At 44.6% G+C, this 27,735-nt stretch overlaps 1 protein-coding gene across 1 annotated transcript in view; it reads left to right on the top strand.

The window, feature by feature from the left end:
• The window catches only part of LOC138568896 (vomeronasal type-2 receptor 26-like), a 287,522-nt gene extending 260,114 nt beyond the window's left edge, over window positions 1-27,408 (top strand). The window contains exon 3 of the mRNA XM_069646676.1: window positions 26,489-27,408. Within this exon, the coding sequence (XP_069502777.1) occupies window positions 26,489-27,408 (920 nt within the window). The remainder of the gene's footprint in view (window positions 1-26,488) is intronic.
• The last annotated feature ends 327 nt before the right edge of the window (window positions 27,409-27,735 follow it).

Here is a 27,735-nt window from a genome sequence, read left to right as displayed (position 1 = left end):
ACAAACTGGTGCTTTAGTACCAGAGACAGAAGCTGTGCATACGCAATCAAGCCAGTGTGAAACTGATGGTGAGCAACGGAACCTGAGTCCTAAAAGTTCGCTTGTGCAGCAGAATGGTCTATCCATGGTGTCACCTCGACAAGTGGTTAGCAAGGTAGCAGGATGTGTGGTAAGGGGAGATACACATAGTGTAATTTGTGAACCTGATGCCACCCGGGAAACCTTGTTTAACTCACCATTTTTACAAGCCAGGAGTGCGGCGAACCAGGGTCAGCTTGATAGCCAAATCGCATCCAGCTCAACTAATTACCCTACAGAGCCGGCAGCGTGTGCAGGCAACCCGACGACAGATGTTGTGGTTATAAAGCCTACCAGCTTATTTCCAATGTTTGGGGGTGTTGGTTCGGGACAACCAAAAAATGGGGAGTGTAAGAAAGCAAAACCCCTACAAGTCAAGAAGTAAATAAATTTGCCAGGCCGTAAGTCGAATCATCAAAGAGGGGCACGCAAATTTTTGCGCAATATCAATGTGCTACAGATAGTGGAAAAAGCTATTACCACATGGCTGAATGCCGGCACAATTACAGAGAAAGGCATAAATGGAAGAACAGAGGTAATACAATGTTCCTCGCAAACTAAGGACTGTCAGATGAGAGAAACTGAGAATAATGTCGACGAAGATTTGATGAATGTTTCGTTGTATGAAGACGGAGACGAAGTGGAAAGTGTTCCTGCGTCCAGCGGGATTATTGTGTCTTGTCGTCAGAATGAGGAGACCATCTGTTTGCCTGTTGAACCGGCCAGGCCAAACCCCCCTTTGTGTGTCTCACTTGAGATTCCAGTCAATATGAACAAAATGGACACGGTGAAGGGTGGAAGAAGCTGCGTAATAATGCCGGCTGAAGCGTTGGGCCTTGAGAGAGACCCAGCATGTCTGAGCCCGGTGTTTTTGTAACGCTACAAGAAAAAAGAGATCAGTTAATTACAAATACTCATGCAAAGCAGCTAGAGTGTGAAAGGACAACCCAGCCTTTGATGAACGTTTTGACCATAGAAAGAGAAAGTTTGGAAGCCTCCCTGTCCGCGGGGGTGGCTGTCAAAATAAAACAAGGAAAAGAAGGTTCGGAACAGCCTGAAGCGTTGGTCAAAAGTAGGACCGATATCAAAGAGAGGGAATTAGAGCCCCGTAGGGCCCATGTCCTGACGATTAAATTGATGTTGGAGAGGCTCGAGTCCAGAGACAAATTAATCCTGAACCGTGCAAATGTGTTAAGATTGCTCCATCATGTGCCCTGCCTACGTTCAGTGGTTTCAAACGATATAAAAATTGTAGAATTCCCTGATGAATCATGCCACGACAAGGTGATTTTGCACGTTGATTCCAACATAATTGCAAATGCGATCTTAGAAGCTGGGGAAGACCTGTTGTCCTTGGGTTTTGATATCTTCAAAATCCAGGAAAAGAGTCACAGGAAAATTCGGGTGAATGATGTCGACATAGGGGCAGCGTTATTCTCACAAGAGGCTAACACAAACCCCAAGGTGGAGAAACAACAGTTAGAGAGGCAATTATCGCTGTTGACTGCCCAGAACAGTAAATTTGATCTCGTACTCAAGGGAAGATTGCCTTTGGCCGATCCTAAAAGGATGATGGTTTTTGATCAGCAGGTGGGCTTTAAATCTAGCCCAATGGACAAAATTCGTATCACCATAAGTAGTGACAGTCCCGCGGCTGGGAGTGTAATAAGTTTAGGAGGCCAGTCTCCCATGAAAACACACATGATTGGAAATGGATGGCCAAAGCATTGGATGGCAAAACACAAAGCTAACGTTCAAAGGATGAGAATACACAAGTTTGCACATTGGCCTCGTGGAACACTCGTGGCTTTTTCCATTTGTTAAATAATGACTGGCTTCAAGATTGTCAGTTGGTTTACCTCCAGAAAACATGGTGGAGTGAGATGCCAGTCACTCCGGAATTTGAATGTGCACTAAATCCAGCAATTAAGCAAGCGAAGGGGCATCCGATGGCTGGCCTATTAAATATGATCAAACGGTCTTCAGGCTACCGTTTGTTAAAATCAACAAACTATACACCATATATTCAAGTATCTAAGATTGCCAAGAAGAAGCACACATTGAAGGATGTAGATGTGATTCAGGTGATTAACTTATATTGGAACCATCGGTGTACGGGGACGTACCATTTCATAGATCAAGTAATGACGATCATTGATAATCTGCAGGGCTCAAACAAGGGAGCTGGAATTATTATCTGCGGCGACTTAAATATCGATTGCTTTAAGACCCAACAACTGGAGAAAGATCATTTGGCGAAGGATTGGGTGGAGGAACTAACTGTAAGAGGCTTTGCGATGCTGAACAGCTGTACGCAAGGAGACATTACAGCAAAAGCATCATGGCATCAGGTTGGCCATTCATCCACGATTGATTACATCTTCACAACAGATGCTCTTCATCTTAGGGTCATATCACTGAAAATTGTCCCCATGAAAAATAGCGATCACGAAATGTTGCAGCTAAAATTTCATGGGAACGAATCTGTTGAAAGTAAAAAATGGACGACCAAGGTTGAGGCTGCCTCTAATCGTTTAAAATTGAGATTGGAGGAACAAGAGGTGTCTATGCTCCACAAGCAAATGAATGCAAGGCCTGAGGAAGTTGAATACGCCTCAATATTGCAACAATTTAAAGCTAAAAATATCAGCTTAAAACATTTGTCGTTTCGGAAAACTCACAATTTCGATCTAACGGTTATGCAACGGAAAAGATTGATGCGTGCCGAGATTCGACGAAACAACCAAGGCCTAGCGAGCGAAAGAAGATCGAAAAATAGGGTCAGTAAGCAGGCCTATAAGAACTGGCTAAAGAGCCATAAATACCAGCTACAACAACAAGACGCAGAAGTGATGCTGAAAACTCTTTCAAATAAGAACAGTGGGGAATTTTGGCGCATCATTAATCAAATGGAAACATCACAAGGAGCCTTACAAAGTTGCCCGGTGCCAGAGGTAGAGTGGGTAAGGCACTTTACGACACTTTATAACAAAAAGCTGAATTTTAACTCCCTAAGGTGAATGAGATAATATCATGGGATTTGCAGTTCCCGAGAGAGGACATTTGTGAAGTGATTATGAATGCGAAAAACTCGAGGGCACCTGGTCCCGATGGGTTAACGAACTTTACGATAAAACAACTACTAGATGTCTGGACAGACTTGTGCTTTGATTTATTTGGGAAAATTATTTTGCACCGACAATCGCCGGCTTCATGGAAGACGGGGATAATTGTCCCAATATTTAAGAAAGGTGATCGAACGTCTCCGAAAAAGTACCGTCCCGTGGCCTTGTTAGATGTTTTGGGCAAGATATATGCTGCACTATTCCAAAAAAAACTAACTGCTTGGGCCCAATCAGCAAATAGAGTTGATGAACGACAAACAGGATTTGTGAAATATGTGGGATGTTCCTTGAATCTATTAATCCTGAGTCTATTAAAGATGGAAGCTATCCGTACGGATACCCCCGTTTACCTTGCCTTTGTGGATTTCTCGTGTGCTTTTGATACGATTGATAGAGAGCTTTTGTAGCAAAAGCTGAAGGTGTGGGGCTGTCTTGTTGGTTTAATAGAGGCTATCAAAGAACTGCATACAGAAGCGTCCATTTCTATTCGTCTAGATCACACAGGCACCCTGTCATCTCAAATTAGGACACACACGGGGGTGAAACAGGGTTGCCCGTTGGCTGCAGCAATATTCAGCTTGTTTATTTCAGACATTGGTGAGTCAATAAACTTGGTGAGGTCTTTTCCACCTAAGCTCCAGTCATCTAAAATAAGCTGGATTTTGTATGCTGACGATTTAGTTATTCTGGACGTAACCCCGATTGGGTTACAACGAAAACTTGAGGCAGTCCAGCCAGAAGTATGTAACTACAAATAATCTGAAGATTAATGCAGCTAAGAGCGAAATCCTGGTGTTGCATAACTTGAGAAAGAGACAAAATGCAAATGGTTGTAAGTATGCATGGAAGTTAGGCCAGGAGTCACTTCGCACAGTAAAAAGTGTGAAGTACCTAGGTATGACACTAAATTCCAGCATTTGCGACGCGCCATGGGTACTTTAATCTAAAAGGAAATGTGGCCAACTGGCATGTCAGGCATTACTTCTGCACAGAAAGTTTGGAAAATTTTTGATGCGACCGGTGCGAGACTTCTATGAACAGAATGTTTCACCAATACTAACTTTTGGAGCCGAGAATGCCTTTGGATGTTCACCTAAGCATTGGGCTTCGTTAGAACATGTGTTTTGGACTAAAGCCTTAAGTCTGCCACCAGGCATATCAACAGCGTGTATAAGATATGAATTAGCTCTGATTTCTTTGCACGCTCGGATTAGCTGGAATCTATTGGCATTGTATTGCAAAACTAGAGCTAACGAGGGAATTTTGCAGTTCCGTTTACTACACAATGCCTCATCGGATGGAAAGGACATTGTTGCCCGGTGGGTAAAATGCTGTGAAGATCTGCTGTTGGAATATGACATCAGCGTAGAAACTCTCCATGCAAATCCCTCAGCAGTAAAAATAAAGATGTGGAGATCAGATTGGGAAGCTACATGTAAAGAGGGACTAGCTGCAAGATCAATGGAGCATGCTCCTGCTGAAGCAAGAGCTTTTAATGTTCAACAAAAATATCTGCAACTATTTCCAAACCCCAAGGCACGAAGACTGTTTATGCTGTTTCAACTAAATGCTCTACAAACCAAAGAGCAGTCCAGCCATTGGGCCTGCAATGCTGGTGTTAATCTCTCGTGCAGATTCTGTAAGAGCGTAACTGAATCGCTTAAACATTTGGTATTGTTTTGTCCAAAATTGAAAGATGAGCGCTCTATTCACTTGGCACATTGGAGTGAGGACCATCCGACGTTATGCGCGGAAGAATGGTGGGGGTGTATGTGGAATGGCAGTGACATGAAACTAATAATGCCTCTGACATCCTTCCTAGGAGTGTTTGACGCAAGGCTAAAGGCTGGCAAAGAACAGCAGGATAAGAGATTGATGCAATAGCCAGATGAACAGGACAGATTGACTAAAATGAGACAAGGAAGGGATGGAGGTTGGGAGGGAGCTGTGCTGGGGATTGTTTGTTATCTGTAATATTTTAAAGGTTTGAATTTAAACCAATAAAATTCAAGAAAAAAAAAAGAAACCTCTCAGCAAAGTCACCAGTAGCCCAGCATTTCAATGCACAAAAACACACAATTGCTCGCATCAAATTTGTGAGCTTAGAACATGTCACATTACCAAGGAGAGGGGGCAACTTGAATAAGTTGCTCCAACAAAGGACGTTTATTGGATTGAAAAACTTGATGCAATGTATCCGCATGGAATGAATATGGGTTGGGACTTGAATTGTTATCTCTGAATGAATCTCAGCTTTTGAGTTCCCTGACTCTTTACACTGTTTACATGTGTTCAGTATTAAAAAAAATATATGTGCCATACAATCACTCGCAGAGATCATTGAAGTTATCGATCGTGATAGGATTAACTGTTTGTAAAAATATATGAATAGTTCTTTTTCAGCTTTGGTATAAGATCTGATGTAACATCCATATTCATAGATTATATTCATCTGGTTTATTGTACATCACTGATGAGCTGAGCAATATTACTTTATATCTGATTCTGTTATTGATTTGAAGTTAATTTTAAGTTGCGTGATAGGCATCTCATTATCGATTTGAATGGTATTACTTTTAATGTAATTTTGTGACCTCATTGAGCATATTGCAATATCACGGGCCAGTTAATTAAACAACGGATGAATCTGGACAAAGTGATCACTGTAATCGGCATAAATCTATGCACCCGACGAGGAAAGAACACAGTAAACTAACTGCGCCTTTTTCAACCTCCATTGGCCGCATATAAACCGTCATAATCCTTAGTTCTGTATAAAGTCTATACTTTCAAGATGGCACCCTGATTAAGACAACTAACAAACGTGAATGGAACTATAAAATTGCACAAACAATGGGGTTGCTTAGCAATGACCCGATGCCACGTCTTACCGAAGCCGATGCGCACACTAGCCAGACAGAGTTTCTAACATGTACTAACATTACAGGTGCGTTTAAGCTTTCTTACTTGATTCCATCACGTTAGTAAGACACAGCAAACAATATTCTGTACTGAGAACTCCATCCTTATATGCAGAAAGACCTGGCTGTATGGATTACTGTAAAGTCACCACACACGACTGCAGGAGACGCCGTCTCCCTGACAACGCAGGCCTGCAAGCTGGGAATGAGAAACACGTCCCGCGGTTGAAGGTAGGCAATAATTGTAACAAATTACAATATATGTATGGACTGATTAAGTAATATAGAAACTTTGACTGTCAACAATCGATTAACACACATCACTGATCGCTATATATTTTGTAGATGTAAAGCTCACTGCAACGGACCAGAAAGACAAACGACTATAAAACCATCACATGTATCAAACAAAAATGATAGGTGAGTGAATCCGGAATTGAATATTAGACACACTATATATTGAACTCTTGGGGTCTCAAAGAGGGATCCAGCACCTTAACCAGTGCCTTGTCCCTCTGGAGACCCACCTCTTTATCGTAGACAACAGATTAATACAGTGTTATTTTATGAACAGTAAATGAACTCCCCTGGCTTTAAAGAAAAAACAAGCCTCACGGCTAGAAAACCAATTCGAACGTTAATACCTCTTAGTAACAGGAATTATGTTGTTAATTAATTTTGATTAGATAATTGTTAATGCATCACTCCGTTCCACCCGGAATGGAGAATGCTTTTCCCCCCAGGTTCCATGATGGAACGCCTTATGACACTTCCCAGCTGGCAGCCCTTGCCTCCGGGGGGCGTGAAATAAAGCTCATCCTTCACTTACTTATGCCTCGGTATTATTTCATTTGGCGACGAGGCTTCTCTCAGCGAGCAACAACCGGCCCCCAGAGCTCCCCTGCCCGCGTTCCTGCCATCCTCCGGCAACAGCGACAGCCCCGGCGGCCCTCCCCCACCGCTGCTCACGCCTGCCTCCCCGATTCTGCTGCCCTGGAGGGGAAGGAGCCACCAGCAACCACACGAGCGCAGCGACGGCGATAGAGGTACCATTTCCCATTTTTGGGCCACAAACTCATTACACCGCCGCGGGCACACTGCGCGAGCGCATATCTTATGAGTCGCCGGCCAACGGCGATTCGAGGAAAGGACCTCTCTGCGTGCCGTGCGTGCAGCCATTTTCACAGGCCCAACCTTCGTTTCCACAGCGACGATGCCGTGGATCTTCATCAGCTGTGCTCGGCGGCCCCAATAGTAAAGAAACTTGCATGTGAAATTATACGTTACAACGCCGCTGCACTGCCTCCAGCTGTAACGCTCACCTGATTCCCGTAGAGGCGCCGGTCTTGACTGGGCGTATACCGTATCTTCAAAGGTGATGTGTAACACACGGCTGGCTCTTTGGGCTGGACCTCTGTGCACTGTATGTCTGACTCGAAGGGTAAGATGTCTGCAGATAGAAAATATGGGATTAAGGAACTGGGTTATTGAATGTCTCTCTCTTCTTCCCTTTCTCTTCTCCTGTAGAACCCCAAAGGTTAACGCTCTCACCTTAGGTAAGTGAACGCCGTGCTCTCCATCTGCCTCGGGGCAGGGTGCTGTAACCAGTTTCTTCACTGGATAAGGGGAGCAGGCCTCTTGACTTCAGAGGACTGCTGTCCGTCGTTTACTGCACGAACGGTACGTTTCGAGTAATTCTAATGTCTTTAAAGTCTTTAGTAATGATGTTTCTTGTTTTGCAGGGTTCCGGCGATGGCGGATGACGGGCTGAAGTGAGTTGAAGATGGAGCCCGTGTGATGAATAGAAGCGCCTGGAAGCACGTAAGTAAGCGCTTGTTGCCTGCTTCACGATGCGCTCTAACTGTCTTTTTATTTTGCAGGTACAAGTTCGGAGCGGCTGCAGGGTGCCGGAATACCCACTGGGTTAGATGTGGAAAGGAGTAATGGCACGTGAGTATTAAAGTTCCCCAATGTCTTTAAACGCACCTTGTTTTGTCTTTCAGATGCGGGATGCAGCGCCGAAGGCCTCCGGAGCGTGCGAAGAGTTGGTAAGCTTTTGTCTTTCAGATGCCGGAATGCAGTGTGAAGACCTCCGGAGCGCACGAAGAGTAGGTAAGCCTTTGTCTTTCAGATGCCGGAATGCAGCGCGAGGCGTTGGTGACAGCCGATGGACCAGGTAAGTGAAGAGCTGTCACTGAAGACCATAATGCTAACCTGTTCTTTCTTGTCTTTATAGGTGTTGCTGAAGACTGGATTCAGGATGGTAAGCCTTTTTCCTTAGGCCCAGGATCAGATGCAGAAGACACGATGAGCGTTCTGCTGCAGAGGATGCAGAATAACGCAAAGCAAGATTCATCCATCGGGTGTGGTTTAAATAGCCTCCTGTAGTGCTTAGGTGTCTCCTTCCACAGCCACGCCTAGGTAAGAAAAGAGTTCCTGCTTTCCAGAAGAGTTCCAGTGTTCTGAATCTAGGGAGTGGCTCCTGCCCCACCCAACAGGAAAAGTACTTCCAAACAGAAGAGGATCAGAGGCTCAACTGGCAGGCAAGTAAGCAGCATGGTCTGCTGCAGGTAAGTCCACCCAAGCATTATGAGCCCGGCGCTTCCAGCGCTGGGACTGGGCATATTTATGAGCCTGGTGCCACTGGCGCCAGGACTGGGTCCAAAAGGTCCCAATTGGGACTGGTTGGCACTCGGAACCTGGGTTATGGATCTGCTTACAAGGGAGTTGGGAAAACCCTGACCTTTTGGAAGCAGAGATCATGACAGTACCCCCCCTCAAGGCCCCTCCCAAACCGGGCTTCTCCGGGGGTTTTGGCTTGTCTGGAAATGTTCGGTGAAATCTTTTGATTAGGCGAGGAGCGTGGACATATTCAGCAGATTCCCAGGATCTCTCTTGGGGGCCGTAGTCTTTCCAGTCAATTAGGTAAAATAGTTTAGATTTGGAGATCTTGGAGTCCAGAATGCTTTTGACTTCAAACTCGAGTTCTCCATCAACTAGGATAGGTTTTGGAGATTTAGTTAGTCGGGTTTTAATAGAGAGACGTGGAAGACCGGATGTATCTTCATGTGCGGGGGCAAGTCCAACTTGACCGCTACTGGGTTTACTATGGTAGTGATGGAATAGGGACCAAGGTATCTTGGGTTGAATGTGCGTGGCCCTTTTAGAGGTAGATATTTGGTGGATAACCAGACTTGATCCCCTACTTGATATTGAGGGGCTTCCTTCCGATGTTGATCTGCTCCTTTCTTGTATTGTTCTTTAGCCCTTTGAAGGTGAGAAACAGCTTCCTTAAAGGCTTGGGTGATTGTAGAATGCAGGTAGTCTACTGCTGGTGTTTCAAGATCTTGGAGGGGATCCAACTCCGAGGTTCGAGGGTGACTGCCGTACAAAAGAAAAAACGGGGTTTTCCCAGTTCCCGAATGGACAGAGTTATTGTAGGCATATTCGGCTATCCAAAGGATGTCTTTCCAAGTTTTTTCAGTTTGTTGCAGCATGCAGCGTAAATACTGTTCCAGAGTTTGATTGGTCCTCTTGGTTTGTCCGTCGGTCTGAGGGTGGTGACTGGTCGATAGTCTCACATCAATTTGAGCCGACCGACAGCAACTTCGCCAAAAATGGGAAATAAATTGACTACCTCGATCCGAAATTAGAACCGAAGGAAAACCGTGCAGTCGGACGATGTTTTCGAGAAATTCTCGGGCCAGAGTTGCTGCTGTTGGCAAGCCTTTGAGCGGAATGAAATGCGCCATCTTGGAGAATAAGTCCACGATTACTAGAATCGTATTGTATCCGGAGCATGGAGGTAGATCGGTGATGAAGTCCATAGAAAGCGTATGCCAAGGGCGAGGTGGGATGTCAATAGGGCGTAAGAGGCCTGCTGGTCTTTCCTTTTGACTCTTGTTTTGGGCGCATACTCCACAGGACATTATAAAGTCTCTGATATCTTTTTTCCAAGACGGCCACCAGAAGTAGCGCTTGATCTTTTCTGAGGTCTTGGCCATACCGGGATGTCCTTCCATTAAAGAATCGTGATAACAAGAGATTACTTTTTTCTGTAAATCTGTGCTGGGTAGGTATAATCGTTCTTGGAAATACAATAAGTTGTCCTTTACTGCAAAGTCCTTTCCCTGCAGATGCCAATTCTGTATGTCTGCTGGAGTTACAAGTTGCCTGGCTTTATCCTTAACTTCCTCTATGGATTCTGTGGCGATTACACCCAGAATTCTTTGTTCGGGAATGATTGGTACAGGTTTAGGGTTGATCAAGTGTTCTTCCACTCCCATCCGAGAAAGGGCTTCAGCTTTACCGTTCTTTGTACCAGGTCGATAGGTAATTATGAAGTCAAACTCGGCAAAGAATAATGCCCAACGGAGTTGTCTAGAGGATTGGGCTTTTGCGGTTTTCAAATATTGCAGGTTTCGGTGATCCGTAATCACAGTAACGGTGTGTCGGGCCCCCAGCAGATAATGCCGCCAAGTCTTAAAGGCAGACTTGATAGCCAGAAGTTCCTTGTCAGTAATCGTGTAATTGATTTCAGGAGGTGAGAATTTGCGGGACCAAAATGCCACGGGATGCAACTGATTGGTTACCGGGTCCTTTTGTGATAGAACTGCCCCCATGGCAAGGCTTGAAGCATCAGTTTCCACGATGTAGGGGAGTTCGGGGCAAGGGTGTTTTAAGATTGGTGCAGAGATAAATTTAGTCTTCAAATCCTGGAAAGCTTGTTCCGCCTCGGTAGACCATTCAAAATGTTTGTTTTTCTTTAACAAGGCAGTGATGGGCTGGACTATTGGAGAGAATTCGGGGATAAACCTGCGGTAAAAGTTAGCGAAGCCTAACATGCTTTGCACACCTTTTACGGAGGATGGTGATGGCCATTTGAGAACTGCATCGACCTTCTTTGAATCCATACGCACTCCGCCAGGTGATAATATGAATCCCAAGAATTCAACTTCAGTCACGTTGAAAACACATTTTTCCAATTTAGCGAAAAGTTTGTGTTGACGCAATCTTTCGAGGACCATTTTCACGTGTTTCCGATGTTCAGATTCCGATGAAGAATAAACGAGGATGTCGTCAATGTAAACAACAACACACACATCTATGAGCTCTCTGAGGACATCGTTCATAAAATATTGAAAGGCAGCCGGGGCATTGCAAAGTCCAAAGGGCATGACCTGATATTCAAATAGCCCATACTTGGTGCGGAAGGCCGTCTTCCATTCATCGCCCTCTTTTACTCGTACCAAGTGGTAAGCTCCTCTAAGATCCAGCTTTGTATATATGCATGCTTTTCTGACTTGGTCCAGGAGTTCAGGGATCAAAGGTAACGGATATCTATTCTTAACGGTGATCTGGTTCAGGGAGCGATAATCTATACAAGTTCTAAGGTCTCCTTCCTTTTTTGGAACGAAGAACAAAGCTGAAGAAGCAGGGGACTTGGAAGGACGAATAAACCCATTTGCCAGGTATTGATCCAGGTATTGTCGAAGGTGAAGGTTCTCAGGCTCGGTGAGGGCATAAATTCTACTACAAGGAGGAGTAGATCCAGGTATCAGGTCTATCTGGCAGTCATAAGACCTATGAGGAGGTAGAGAGTTAGCCTGATCCTTCCGGAAAACATCTTGGTATTCTAGGTATTCGGGAGGTAACTGGGGAGTCTCTGAAGAAATTGCTGCCAGTGCAACACCAGGTGGAGGGTGACAAGTAGAGACACATTTTTGAAACTGGACCGTTCTTGCTCGCCAATCGATCAGAGGATTGTGTTTCTCTAACCAAGGTATTCCTAGAATAATCTGAAACTGAGGGGCCTTGATCACATCGAACACGATCTTCTCATGGTGTCCATCTTGACTTACTAGCGTCACCTCTTGAGTGGTATGCGTTACTGGCCCGGAGGCTATCTCCGTACCATCCACCGTAGTAATGACGTCCTTTACAGCCTTGGGACAAAGAGTTAGATTCATCCTCAAAACCATTTCATGATCCACATAATTGCCGATGGCACCGCTGTCGACATAAGCTTCAATCGCATGTAATCGATCCGGATTATCAGGGCTAATGAGGACCATAGGTATCACGAAATGCGAGGTCACGGAACTGGTTTTCACGCTTGGCAAGAGGACCTCTATTCTTGTCGGGCGAGGTCGTTTCCCTGCTCAGAGTTTGTAACTTTGGTAACTGCAGCTCCTACTGCCTTCTTGGCAGGTTTCACCGGACAGTCTCGAAGAAAGTGCCCTGAGTTTCCGCAATAGAGGCATAATTGCAACTGTTTTCTCCTTTCCCGCTCCTTTTGTGTTAGAGGACCTTTCAGACCCCCTATTTGCATGGGTTCCCCGGAGTCTACTCCTTTGGAAGGAGTTGGCGGTTTGGAAAATACTCGAGCATCAAACTTGGAACGATCGGCCTTCCTGTTCTGCAGTCTGTGATCTATTTGAACGACTAAGTCTATATAGTCCGAACAATCTTGTGGGGGATTCACTACTTGGGTTAACACATCTTTGAGCTCTCCATGTAGACCTCTATAAAACAGCGTAATCCTTTTGTCCTCAGGCCATTGAGTTTCCACTATCAGTCTGTTGAAAGACGCAATATAAGCCAAAAGGTCTTGATTACCTTGTCGCAACGAAAGAAGCTCATTGTCCAAGGCCTGCCCCTGTGAATGTCTTGCGAACAGTTTTTCCATACTGAGCTGAAAAGCTTGAAAATCATGGAGGACCGGATCATCTTGATTTACTAGAGGGATCGACCAGTCTGCCGCATTGCCACTAAGGTACGAAAGCACGAAAGCTACTTTAGCTTGATCAGTTGGAAAGGCTGCTGGCCGGCATAAGAAATGCAACCGGCACTGATTGATAAATACTGCAAACCTCTTTGGGTCACCAGAAAATCGTTTGGGCGGAGCCAGAGGTACATTCCCAGGTAGGTTGATCTGCACTGGATTCATAGAGGATGTAGAAGGAAGATTTCCCCCAGATGCGGGTAACGGGGTCTGTCCGGCTTGTGACTGTAGCAATTGTCTAGCGAGATCATCTGTTCGCTCCTTGGAAATAATCAGTTCCCTTCTTAGAGCGTTCGTTTCCTGACGGGCAGCATGCACTTCTGCCCTTAGTTCCCCAAGTAACTGGGCTAGCTGGTCGGTATCCGAGGTTTCCATAGCGCCTGGACGGGAGTTTTGTGGTAGGCTTTGCGTTCTGTAACGCTCACCTGATTCCCGTAGAGGCGCCGGTCTTGACTGGGCGTATACCGTATCTTCAAAGGTGATGTGTAACACACGGCTGGCTCTTTGGGCTGGACCTCTGTGCACTGTATGTCTGACTCGAAGGGTAAGATGTCTGCAGATAGAAAATATGGGATTAAGGAACTGGGTTATTGAATGTCTCTCTCTTCTTCCCTTTCTCTTCTCCTGTAGAACCCCAAAGGTTAACGCTCTCACCTTAGGTAAGTGAACGCCGTGCTCTCCATCTGCCTCGGGGCAGGGTGCTGTAACCAGTTTCTTCACTGGATAAGGGGAGCAGGCCTCCTGACTTCAGAGGACTGCTGTCCGTCGTTTACTGCATGAACGGTAAGTTTCAAGTAATTCTAATGTCTTTAAAGTCTTTAGTAATGATGTTTCTTGTTTTGCAGGGTTCCGGCGATGGCGGATGACGGGCTGAAGTGAGTTGAAGATGGAGCCCGTGTGATGAATAGAAGCGCCTGGAAGCACGTAAGTAAGCGCTTGTTGCCTGCTTCACGATGCGCTGTAACTGTCTTTTTATTTTGCAGGTACAAGTTCGGAGCGGCTGCAGGGTGCCGGAATACCCACTGGGCTAGATGTGGAAAGGAGTAATGGCACGTGAGTATTAAAGTTCCCCAATGTCTTTAAACGCACCTTGTTTTGTCTTTCAGATGCGGGATGCAGCGCCGAAGGCCTCCGGAGCGTGCGAAGAGTTGGTAAGCTTTTGTCTTTCAGATGCCGGAATGCAGTGTGAAGACCTCCGGAGCGCACGAAGAGTAGGTAAGCCTTTGTCTTTCAGATGCCGGAATGCAGCGCGAGGCGTTGGTGACAGCCGATGGACCAGGTAAGTGAAGAGCTGTCACTGAAGACCGTAATGCTAACCTGTTCTTTCTTGTCTTTATAGGTGTTGCTGAAGACTGGATTCAGGATGGTAAGCCTTTTTCCATAGGCCCAGGATCAGATGCAGAAGACACGATGAGCGTTCTGCTGCAGAGGATGCAGAATAACGCAAAGCAAGATTCATCCATCGGGTGTGGTTTAAATAGCCTCCTGTAGTGCTTAGGTGTCTCCTTCCACAGCCACGCCTAGGTAAGAAAAGAGTTCCTGCTTTCCAGAAGAGTTCCAGTGTTCTGAATCTAGGGAGTGGCTCCTGCCTCACCCAACAGGAAAAGTACTTCCAAACAGAAGAGGATCAGAGGCTCAACTGGCAGGCAAGTAAGCAGCATGGTCTGCTGCAGGTAAGTCCACCCAAGCATTATGAGCCCGGCGCTTCCAGCGCTGGGACTGGGCATATTTATGAGCCTGGTGCCACTGGCGCCAGGACTGGGTCCAAAAGGTCCCAATTGGGACTGGTTGGCACTCGGAACCTGGGTTATGGATCTGCTTCCAAGGGAGTTGGGAAAACCCTGACCTTTTGGAAGCAGAGATCATGACACCAGCCAGCTGTCCATCCCGGATGGGAGAGAAATGTATCACGAGACAATTCTGATAAACTGTGACACCATACAATAGTGCATAGCCTCCAGGGCTCACTGGACTGACGGTGCACCAAACATTTGTGCACTCCACACTATATCTTGTCAGTCAACCACAGCAACCAGGCCACACCACTGTGAACACTGCCATAAGAAGGTGACCAGCTGCCCAGTGATCCCATAACACAGATTCATCACAGTGCCATAACACATATCGCATCGCTGCCCCCCAACCTTCCTTACCGGCAGCGCAGCTCGGCCCGCAGAGCCTCCACCATCCACACCGGCCAGTCATGCAGAACGTGGCGCTCCCCACCAAGTTTCTTCCCTGCCCTGGAACACCAACCTGCCCTTGGGAGCAATGGCTTGATGGCTTCCAGATATATCTCAGGGCCATTGGCGGGAGTAAATTCAGCGATGACCTCAAAGAAGCAACCCTCCTGAACTGCATAGGAACCGAGGGCCTGAGGTTATTCAGGGCGCTTCCAGAGCCAGATGGTGCAAGGGGAGATGGCAATCAAAAGTTTGACACTGCCTTGGCCAAACTCACCAAACACTTCGGCAGCAAGACAAACGTGGTGCTGGAAAGATACAAGTTCTTTTCTCGGAAGCAGGCTAAAGGCGAGTCAGTCGACACATACCTAGCTTCCCTCTGAGTACTGATGTCTACGTGTGAATTCACAGGTGTTAGTGACGAGTACTTGAGAGACCAGCTCGTGCTTAATGTGGGTGATCCCCGCATACAGCAAAAACTATGGCAGACAAAGAATCCCTCGCTAGACCAAGCCACTGAAATAGTGAGGAGTATGGAATTTGGGGACCGTTGCATGAAGGAGAGACTGATCCTGAAAGAGGGTGTTGAGGTGAAGTCTGTGGAAGGCAGTTCTGGTTATGATCAAGATGACACATTAGTGGCAGCTGTGAGAAGCGCGCCTCAAAATACCAGAGGCAACTCCAGAAGAGGGAGAGTATCACCCTATGGCAACCAAAACCCCACGCGCTGCCAGAAGTGTGGGTGGTATAAACGCCACGACGCTGGGAAAATGTGCCTGGCTAATAATGTTGAATGCCACAAATGTGGCCAGTTGGGCCATTTTGCCAAAGTCTGCCGAAACAACCGAGGAAGACCAGGTAGATCTGACAACAGCAGCAGACGACCTGCTAACAAATATGGGTCCGTGAAGACAGTGGACTATGACCAAATGTCACACAGCATGTTATCTATCAATCAGACACACCCGCAAGTGCAAATCCTCACCGTCACTTCTTTGCAAGAATCAAGCGGTCCATGGGTTAACATGTATGTCAACGACATACCTTTGAAAGTAATGGTGGACACAGGGTCCCCCTATACCATGGTGGACCTCGAAACCTTTGCGAAGGTACTCTCTGGCAAGGTACATGATCTACGGAGCTCTTCGGTGAGAGCCACAGGGTATGGAAAGACACCTATCGACATCATTGGGTATACATGGATCAAGCTCAGGTTCCATGACAGACAAACATACTACAAGTTGTACGTAGCCAAGAATGGATCCTCGGTAGTGGGATGGGAAGAGCAAGCAGCCCTCCAAGTGAGAATCCACCCCGGAGAAGATATCCCTGTACTGAGCGTGTTCAAAAACAAAACCGACATCAAATCCACTTTGGCTGAGCAATTCCCCAAAGTGTTCTGCAATAAAATCGGACTGCTTAGAGGTTTCCAACACAGAATCATATTGAAAAGAGGTGCTGTTCCCGTGGTCCATCGAGTACGTGGAATCCCCTTTGGGACCAAAGCAGCACTTAAGGACGAACTCACACGTCTATGCAATGAGAACATTATACAACCCATAGAGAGTTCCGAATGGCTTGCCCCCATCGTCCTGGTAAGGAAACCCAACAATTCTATATGGATGTGTGTTGATCTAAGGGACCTAAACAAAAACATATGGGTCGACAGACACCCACTTCCCAACATATCTGAACTCCTCACGACCATGGAGTTGGCGAGTTTTTTTAGCACCTTGGACCTTTCCTCAGCATACCACCAGATTGCCTTAGATGACAGCTCAAAAGCCCTCACCTCCTTCGTCACACCTTTAGGAGCATACATGTTCAACAGAATGCCATTCGGGCTCGCTTCCACCACAGCAGTCTTCCAGAGACTCATGTCACATCTGTTCGGAGGCCAATGTTTCCAGGACGATATTCTCATTTCAGCCAAAACTGAGGAAGAACACGATGCCAAGCTAATGGGCGTATTACGGATAATCCAAAGAAGTGGACTCACCCTCAAGTTAGAGAAATGCAACATCAAGTGCAGTCAAGTCTCTTATCTTGGCCATTCCATCGACGCCAGGGGCATCCGTCCCAAGAAAAAACTCATGGACACAATATTGAGTTTAGCTGAACCCACCAACAAAGACCAGTTGAAAAGTTTTTTAGGGATGACGGAGTACTACTCCAAATTCGTGAGCAACTATGCCAACAAAACGGCAAACATGAGGAAACTCATGAAGAAATCCAACAGATTTGAATGGTCCACAGAATGCAAAAACGAATTTGAGAACCTCAAGTCCGACATCAACCGAGCTCCAGCCCTGAGCATGTTTGATCATAAAGCCAAAACGATACTGTCAGTAGATGCCAGCAAGATCGGCCTTGGTGGAGTGCTAGAGCAACAACAGAATGGCAACATCGTGACCATCGCATTTGCATCCAGAGTACTAAGAGGTGCTGAATTGAATTATTCCACCATCGAGAGAGAGGCTTTGGCTGTCAAGTGGGCTCTACAACATTTCAGAAATCTTATTTGGGGCCTACCCATCCTCCTAAAGACTGACCACAAACCTCTAGTCAACATCCTACAATCCAAAATGCCACACCTTATCTCACCGAGAATAAGGCGCTGGTTTCTAGACATCATGCAATACAATCTTCAAGTTCACTACAATCCTGGTCCACAGAATCAAGTAGCAGACTGTCTTTCAAGACTACCCACCATTCAAGATAAACAAGACATCGAAAACGAAGATCAAGACGAGGACATTGTAGCCACCATAAATCCTGCCATCCCCTACGATGAATGGACACGCATCACCAAAGCAGACACAGAACAACAGAAAATCAGAAGAGCCGTAATGAACGAATGGATTGGTACTGGACAAGAGTTGGCGAACTTCACACCATTTAAAGATGAGATATCCATGAATGAAAATCACATCTTTAGGGGAAGTAGAGTAATTCCAGCCGTGGCACTCAGAAAGAAGCTACTTGACTTAGCCCATGAAGGACATCTGGGAAGGAGTTTGACAAAGAACAGAATCAGGAACAACTACTGGTGGGCCAACATGTGGAAAGAAGCGGAAGAGACAGTAAAAAACTGCAGTGCTTGCGCTTCCAGTGACAAATCGAAAACCTTAAGGAAAACCCCACTTCTGCCGGTGGAAATACCCAAACACGTATGGTCAGAACTGGCAATAGACATTATGGGCCCCTTCGAAAATCTGGAGGCAGTAAAAATATTCATCATTGTAATTTATTTATTTTTTATTTGTGTAGAGTTTCAGATAAACCTTTACAAATCAATACACAGGCAAATAAAAGAATCATTTCACAAGATAGCAATTCATTACATTGTCACATTTACATTCACATTCACATTCACAATCACAAAGAGGAAGAGAGAAAAAAAGAGAAAAGAAGGATAAAAAAAAGGGAATGAATTAACCAGAACAATCCCCTATTGCGTTTATCAAATACTTAAAACTGGTCTGCATTTAGTTCAATCTTATACCCATTTACATTCCAAATTTGAACGAAATAACAGTTCATAACATTTCATCACATTTGCATAAATAATAGAAAAAAGGTTTCCTTATGCTATAAAACAAGTTTGTATTTGACTCAACCTTATGCCAAATTACATACCAACTTTAGGAAATGAACAACCGCCAATTGCAGAGGAATTTTGTTATCAAGCAGCATACGTTTCCAGAGTAATTCGAGGTCAACTTTTGAGGTGTCAAACACAAAACGATTAAAATATCGTTGCCTTTCCTGTAGCAACGCGGGACAATCAATTAAAAGATGCCTTAGTGACTCACTAATATCAACTATTCTGCAGAATCTGCAAGCCGCTACAGCCTCTGCCCCCTTGGTTCTAATTAGCATAATTTCTCCTGTTGAAAGCACATTAAAACGGAATCTCATGAAGAAGTTTCTCCATGCTTTCTGAGGGAATGAGTAGAGATACGCTTCCGGAACGTCCGCGCCCTTATAAAATGATACCATATGACCATACAATTTATACTGACTAAGTTTCTCCACAGTGGTGCCCCAATCACAATTTCTTAGCAGTAATTTAACCTTTTTTGGATTGAGGAGAAGAGAGCTCACGGTAGCGCATACTTTCTCCAGTAGCTTTTTACATATTTCTACCAGTTTTTCCATGAAAACAGATTTTGTTATGCCTTTGATCAGTAAAGTGGACATAGCATTATATAGGGTGTCTCCATTGTTGCTTACGATATTTCGGAATAACATCAAGCATTTCCATTCGTTAATGCTTTTTAAAGACTGTAATCCAAATTCGTATCTTATAGCTGGTAGGGGCACACAATTAGGAATGCACCATACCATTTTCCGTAGCAGAAACGACTCCAATTTATTTAAGTTCATTTTACCCTGAATAAAAGAGAATTCAATGCCATAAGTGATTTTCGGAATAGTTTTAAGTTTGTAGTATTTCAGTAGCAGTAAGGATGAAAAAGCCCCAAACATTTGATCTACTATTCGCATTTGGAGGGAACAGACTTTAGCTTTCATCATATAATGATTAAAGGTAAGTGCTCTCTCAGGTGTATCATTTACGAACAAGCCCAAATAAATTATACTGTGTTTAATTTCCAGCTTCTGTTTGTCTAAAAACCAGGTTTTTTTACAATATTTTCTATGTTGAGTGAAGCATACAACGCTTGATTTCAAAGCATTCACCGCTAGACCATTTTCTGTCATATAAGTAAGAAAAGCAGTTAGCAAACGTTGTAAGCCCACCTGGGTCCTGTCAAATAGTAAATAATCGTCCGCATACGAGGACCAACTCATTTATTTTCCTTCAACTGCAGGTTGTACTAATGCAGCCTTTTCCAAACATGGACCTATATCTGTGGTGTACAAATTATATAGAGTGGGAGCAAAAATGCATCCCTGTCTTAAGCCGTTAAAGGTTTTTATTGGGGCAGACAGGAGGCCATCATTATTTAGTCTGATCCGGACACAGGATCCTTCATGGAGATGAATTAGGATTGCTAGAATCTCTAATGGCATACCCAAGCTCTGGAGTTTTGTCCATAGATGTCCACGATTCACGCAATCAAACGCTAATGAGAGGTCCATACTGGCCAAGTAAACTGGTAAGGAACCCTTTTTCCAACCCATCTCTTGTAGTAAATTTATAAGAAGTCCCCCAGCCACTGTACCACACTTTTTCCTGAAGCCGAATTGGTTCGAGCATAGAATGTTGTTTCCAGAGATCCAAGCTTCAATTTGCTGCAGTACAAGGCTAGCGACGATTTTCGAATCTGCGTCTAAAAGTGCGATGGGTCTGTAATTCGATGGAAGCAATCTGTCCCCCTGCTTGTATATGGGCACTATGAAAGACATGTTCCACGTTTGGGGAATGGATTTAGATCGCTCAAAATCCCTAAACAAGATTTCCAATGCCTTGGCCCACATGTCCGGATCCCCTTTCAACAATTGATTGGATATACCATTAGGGCCCGCCGCCCTGGAAGGGCTAGATAAAGTCATTCTCCTCCTTATTTCCCTATATGAGAAACTACATTTCCATTGGAGACTATTTAAGGATTTTACCAGACCTGTGTCCTGATCTCTTTTTGCATACAGATTAGTTATGTGGTTTGCCCAGATCTGTTCGTTTATAGGATTAAGAGTACAATCCTGGTTCAGTAACAGCGATCTATAAATCAGTCTCCAAAATTGGCGTGCTGAATTGTGTGTTAAAGCCCCCAGCATCTCTTCATTGTCTGCCTGATATAATTTGTACTTGTATCCCCGCAACCAGTTTTTATATTGTTGTTTCAAATATCTCCCCCCTTCTACTTTGGAGGCGGCTGGGATTTGCAAAAGTTTTAATTTCCTTAATAATCTGCGGAGTATAATTCTAGCTTGCCTCACTGTTGTGTCATATTTATGAGCATGTGACTTGGTTACATTTGTATTCCGAGGTCTTTTCACCGATTCCTCTATTAAATGTTTTAGATGCTGTCCTACATTTACATGCGAGAAGCTCTCACAGTTGTCTTCAAATGATGACCTGGAAAAAACATTTCTAAACAGCCTGTTACATGCTTCAACATTTCCCTCATGCCAAATAATTCTCTTCCCCCTAGGATTTGGCTCCAGATCACTAGGCATCCTGACTTGATCTTCCACTCCTCTCACAACATACAAGTGAAGCTCAAGCATACCATGATCACTCATTACCGTCCTGCAAATTTCAAAGTGCACTATTGAATTAAATAACGCTTCCGAAATATAAATGTAATCAATTGCTGAGACCTTATTCCCCGCAAACCAGGTTATATAGTCTGCATCACACCTTTGCTGTTGATGCACAGATCTCAGACCCCATGATTTAAAAAACCAATTCCACAGCTTATGATCAAATTTCTTGTCTGATGCACAAAAATTTGACACACCTCTAAACTGGCCATCTATTGAGACATTGGAGGGCACTGTGAGAGTTCCCTTAGGGTCAGACATCAGGGATTTCATGTTTGTATTTAAGTCAACTATTAACATAATTTTGACCCCAGGGTAGCGTACCACACAATTCTCCACAGTTATCTCAATTTTCAACAACAGAGCATACAAATCAAATCCAGGAGTCCAGTAGACATTCCATACTAAAATGTATGGCACCAATGGGTTGTTTTGGATTTCTATTAAAGTACCCAAAGCAAAAGGGGGCTCTCTATACAGTTCTTTTACCACCATCCCACAATTGAGCTTGATTGCGGTGATAATACCACCAGAGGGGCGACCCACTAAGCCTTTTGTGGCAAGAAGATGTACACATTCAAAACCATCAAATTGTTCCATAGACGTCATCCAGGACTCCTGGATGCAGATTATGTGTTTAGACTTTAATTTACAGCCCAATTCGATGGAAGAAGGAAGATAGGAATGCTCTCGGGAGTTCCAACAAATCAGTGAAAGGATGTTTTCAGTCCCTAATAGTGTTGTTTGAGTGATTGAAGTTTGGAGATCGAGTCTCGTAGACTCAGTGCCAGCCATCTCCAACTTGTTTCCTGTTCCGGTACACTCTCTGGACCCCTTTTTTGAAAAGATCCACCGGGATATAGAGGTCTAGACATCTCTTTTATTTCACTATCAGGAGGAACCTTCAGTCCATCACTGAAGATCAGAACATCATACCCACTTTTGTTAAATTGATCTAATTCAGCTAGTAATTCATTGTAATTGTTGATTACACCTCCAAATGGACCGAATGGGGTGTGGTGGAAACCAGCGCAACTACGAAGAAGGTCATTGACTTCCTAACTGAAATATTTAACAGGGAAGGTGACCTCAGAGACATAGTCTCAGACAACGGGTCCCAGTTCACTTCGTCAGAATTCCAAGAATTCCTTGATAAAAAATCCATCAACCACATCACTACATCACTCTACCACCCAATGTCCAACGGGTTGGTGGAAAGAATGAACAGACTGATAAAAAGTGTTGTTTGCCAATGTTGTCAGCCAATGCCATGCCATGGAGAGAAACCCTCAAGGAGGCCTTGCACGCATATAGAACAACGCCGCACTCCACCACTAACTCAGAGCCCTTCACCTTGATGCGAGGCAGAACCGCAACTAATCAACTGAGACCAGCATGGATCTTCTTAGAAACCGGTGAGGCAAGGATGAGCATGGAACCAAAAGTGGATATGGAACAAATCCATAAAACTATAAAGAAAAAGCAAAAGAAGTACAACACTTACTACGACCACAACAATGGAGTAAAACAGATGCTCCTTCAGGAAGGAGACTGGGTCTGTGTCAGAGAACCCAAGAAAACACTCAAGGGCGAATCCAAATTCAGATCTCCACAAAAAGTCATACAGTGCCACGACAAATCCGCCACATTGGACAATGGAAAGAGATGGTCCCACGATGATCTCGTGAAAATAACCAATGACACCGGCAGACCGAGCACTTCCAAAAACAATTACAATCACACTTGGTCAAAGGAGAATGTGAAGGGAACAAACAACGACACATACAAACCCAGTACATCCACAGACTCATATGATGGCTTAAGGTCAAGAAATGAACCCATTCCTGAGGAGACACACTACCTCAAGCATACAAAAAACCACAAACACTGTCACCACGATGAAGAAAGATCCGTCAGGAGTCTGTCGAAAAGGAATCGCAATACCATCCGGAACTTCAGCAACGATTTCATCTACTATTGACTATAATGTCAACTTATGTTAATTTCCCGCAGCCAATCCTCCCACCCGACTTTTCCTTGTTCTTTTCCCCACTCTCCGCCCCTCGCTTTCCCATAGGTAAGGAGATGTTATAATGTTAATGCATCACTCCGTTCCACCCGGAATGGAGAATGCTTTTCCGCCCAGGTTCCATGACGGAACGCCTTATGACACTTCCCAGCTGGCAGCCCTTGCCTCCGGGGGCCGTGACATAAAGCTCATCCTTCACTTACTTACGCCTCGGTATTATTTCAAGAATGAATAAGCTCCATTCAATTTAATACAGAAATTATTTTATTCCTTACCCCTAGAAAAATCCGATATCTAAACCTGAAGAAGGGTCAGGAAGGGCCAAACGGGGTAGTGTAGAGATAGGAGATGTTGCCCTGAGTGCTATCAGTGTATACTACAATCTACTCCTATCAAGATATTTGGATAAATCAAAAAATTATCAAAAGACTTACAATGTTGATACATATGTGAACTGAATAAAAATGATGTTTTTGCAATGTGATATGGATTTTTGACAAAAGTGTGCGAATTGCACAAAATAATATGTACTGATGATATGTTGTTTTTGTAAACTGGATAAGTACATGTCTAATTATTAAATCAAATTTGTTTTATATTGATAAAAAATTACTTTTTGAAAAAGAAAATTGGTTTGAAATCATTCAAATATATTGATTATTTACAATTATTTTGCAAAATTGTGTGCCCTTGTTTGTTCCCTGTTGAATTTCAAGGGACCACCCTTTGCAGCATGTTTCTAATACTGGTAGCATCAACAGGGAGCACCTGTACGCCATTAATTACATCTAAGTAACCAGACCCAAACTTCAGTTTAAAATAAAGAAAGTGAGTTCACCTCCACAACTTCACTATCATAATAGTAACTTGGGTCTCTCTCCTAGCTCTGAGCATGTTGGAGTCAGGTAAAATAGTAACGTGGGTTTCTCTCTTGGCTCTGATCATGCTGGAGTCAGGTAACATAGTAACGTGGGTCTCTCTCTTAGCTCTGATCATGCTGCAGTCAGGTACAATAGTAACGTAGGTCTCTCTCTTAGCTCTGATCATGCTGGAGTCAGGTAAAATAGTAACGTAGGTCTCTCTCTTAGCTCTGATCATGCTGCAGTCAGGTACAATAGTAACGTAGGTCTCTCTCTTAGCTCTGATCATGCTGGAGTCAGGTAAAATAGTAACGTAGGTCTCTCTCTTAGCTCTGATCATGCTGGAGTCAGGTACAATAGTAACATAGGTCTCTCTCTTAGCTCTGATCATGCTGGAGTCAGGTAAAATAGTAATGTGGGTCTCTCTCTTAGCTCTGAGCATGCTGTATTCAGGTATTATAGTAACGTAGGTCTCTCTCTTAGCTCTGATCATGCTGGAGTCAGGTAAAATAGTAACGTAGGTCTCTCTCTTAGCTCTGATCATGCTGGATTCAGGTACAATAGTAACATAGGTCTCTCTCTTAGCTCTGATCATGCTGGAGTCAGGTAAAATAGTAACATGGGTCTCTCTCCTAGCTCTGAGCATGCTCGAATCCGGTATAATAGTAATGTGGGTCTCTCACCTAGCTCTGAGCATGCTGGAGACAGGTATAATAGTAACGTGGTTCTTTCACGTTGATCTGAACATGCTGGAATTGGGTATAAGAGTAATGTGGTTCTCTCATGTGGCTCTGAGCATGCTGGAGCCAGGTATAATAATAACGTGTGGGTCTCTCCTAGCTCTGAACATGCTGAAGTCAGGTATAATAGTAACATGGTTCTCTCATGTGGCTCAGAGCATGCTAGAGTCAGGTAAATAGTAATATGGTTCTCTCTCCTGGCTCTGAACATGCTGGAATTGGGTATAATAATAAGGGGTGGGTCTCTCCTTGCTCTGAGCATTCTGGAGTCAGGTATAATAGTAACATGGTTCTCTCTCGTGGCTCTGAGCATGCTGGAGTGAAGTATAATAGTAAAGTGGTACTCTCTCCTAGCTCTGAGCATGCTGGAGTCGGGTATACTAGTAACATGGTTCGCTCTCGAGGCTCTGAGCATGCTGGAGTTAGGTATAATAATACGGTGTGGGTCTCTCCTAGCTCTGAGCATGCTGGAGTCAGGTATAATAGTAACATGGTTCTCTCTCGAGGCTCTGAGCATGCTGGAGTCAGGTATTATAGTAACATGGGTCTCTCTCCTAGCTCTGAGCATGCTCGAATCTGGTATAATAGTAATGTGGGTCTCTCACCTAGCTCTGAGCATGCTGGAGTCAGGTATAATAGTAACGTGATTCTCTCACGTGGCTCTGATCATGCTGGAATAGGATATAAGAGTAATATGGTTTTCTCACGTAGCTCTGCCCATGCTGGAGTCAGGTATAATAGTTATGTGGTTCTCTCTCCTAGCTCTGAGCATGCTGGAGTCAGGTAAAATAGTAATATGGTTCTCTCTCGTGGATCTGAACATGCTGGTATTGGGTATACGAGTAATTTGGTTCTCTCATGTGGCTCTGAGCATGCTGGAGCCAGGTATAATAAAAACGTGTGGGTCTCTCCTAGCTCTGAACATGCTGAAGTCAGGTATAATAGTAACATGGTTCTCTCATGTGGCTCAGAGCATGCTAGAGTCAGGTAAATAGTAATATGGTTCTCTCTCCTGGCTCTGAACATGCTGGAATTGGGTATAATAATAAGGGGTGAGTCTCTCCTTGCTCTGAGCATTCTGGAGTTAGGTATAATAGTAACATGGTTCTCTCTCGTGGCTCTGAGCATGCTGGAGTGAAGTATAATAGTAAAGTGGTACTCTCTCCTAGCTCTGAGCATGCTGGAGTCGGGTATACTAGTAACGTGGTTCGCTTTCGAGGCTCTGAGCATGCTGGAGTTAGGTATAATAATACAGTGTGGGTCTCTCCTAGCTCTGAGCATGCTGGAGTGAGGTATAATAGTAACACGGTTCTCTCTCGAGGCTCTGAGCATGCTGGAGTCAGGCACTATCTATGGACACATATTTACAGGCAGTGACAAGATTCCAAGTCTAAGCTTTTTATGGGATTTCCTTGCCAGACTGTCAGAGAACATCTTAATTGTTTTCTATTTCAGCACTTGTTCTCTTCCTGTTTACCTTACTCTTCATTTTAATAAGCTTTTGTGACACTGAACTATATTATTTTCTATGTAGATATGGCAAACTGCATACCGTGCCCACGAGACCAGTGGTCCAATGAGAGACGAGATGCCTGCATTCCACGGATCACAGAGTTTCTGGCCTATGAAGATCCTCTGGGTGTGGTCTTATCTTCCATTGCAAGTTTCTTCTTCATCCTCACTGCTGGTGTGCTGGGAATCTTTATAAAATATCGCAACACCCCCCTTGTTAAAGCCAATAACCGGGATCTCAGCTACACTCTCCTCCTCTCCCTCATGCTGTGCTTCCTCTGCTCTCTTCTGGTTATTGGACGTCCTTCAAAGGCATCCTGCCTCCTCCGACAAACATCCTTCGGCATCATCTTCACAATTGCTGTATCTTCTGTTCTTGGAAAGACCATCACCCTCATCATCGCCTTTAAAGCCACAAAGCCCGGCAGCAAGTTCAGGAAGTGGGTGGGCACCCGTGTGTCAAGCTGTCTGCTGCTTCTCTGCACGCTGGTGCAGGTGTTGATCTGCACCATGTGGCTCATTCACGCTGCCCCGTTCCCAGACATTGACACCACATCAGAGACTGGGAAGATGATCTTACAGTGCAACGAAGGCTCCGTCATTGGGTTCTATTCTGTGGTTGGCTATATGGGAGTGCTGGCTCTTCTGAGCTTTGCTGTTGCCTCCATTGCGAGAAAGTTACCAGATAGTTTTAACGAGGCCCAGCTTATCACCTTCAGCATGCTGGTGTTCTGCAGTGTCTGGATCGCCTTCATCCCAGCGTACATGAACACAAAGGGTAGGTACATGGTTGCCATGGAGATATTTGCCATCCTGAGTTCCAGTGCTGGGCTCCTGGGCTGTATCTTCATCCCCAAGTGCTACATCATTATCCTGAGGCCTGAGCAGAACACCAAACAGTACCTAATGGGGAAACAAACAAAGACTAGAGACCTCTGGTAGTACTTGATGATATGACCCAGCTGATTAATGAACAAGAACCCTATTTAAACATAGCATCATTCCACAAGGGTACTTTTGCAATCCAAATGTGTTTTCTTCCTTTATTTTTGAACAGCCAGCGTATTATCATACAAGCAGGCTTATTTTAAACTTTGGACTCTCACTATTTTTGGATTGCTTTGTGCATGCGTTGAGAAAAAGGCACCGAAATGTGCACTCTCCTTAGTTCCACAAGCTTGTCACACTCCTGATGCAAGTGGAGAGGTAATGCTTGCAGCAGTGTGCATGCACACGATTCAGCATTACCACCTACCCCTATGGATTCCA

The sequence above is a fragment of the Ambystoma mexicanum genome, chromosome 2q (assembly GCF_040938575.1).
Source record: "Ambystoma mexicanum isolate Mex_15411 chromosome 2q, UKY_AmexF1_1, whole genome shotgun sequence".
NCBI classification, from domain to species: Eukaryota; Metazoa; Chordata; class Amphibia; order Caudata; family Ambystomatidae; genus Ambystoma; species Ambystoma mexicanum.
This window is presented reverse-complemented; position numbering and strand designations above follow the sequence as displayed.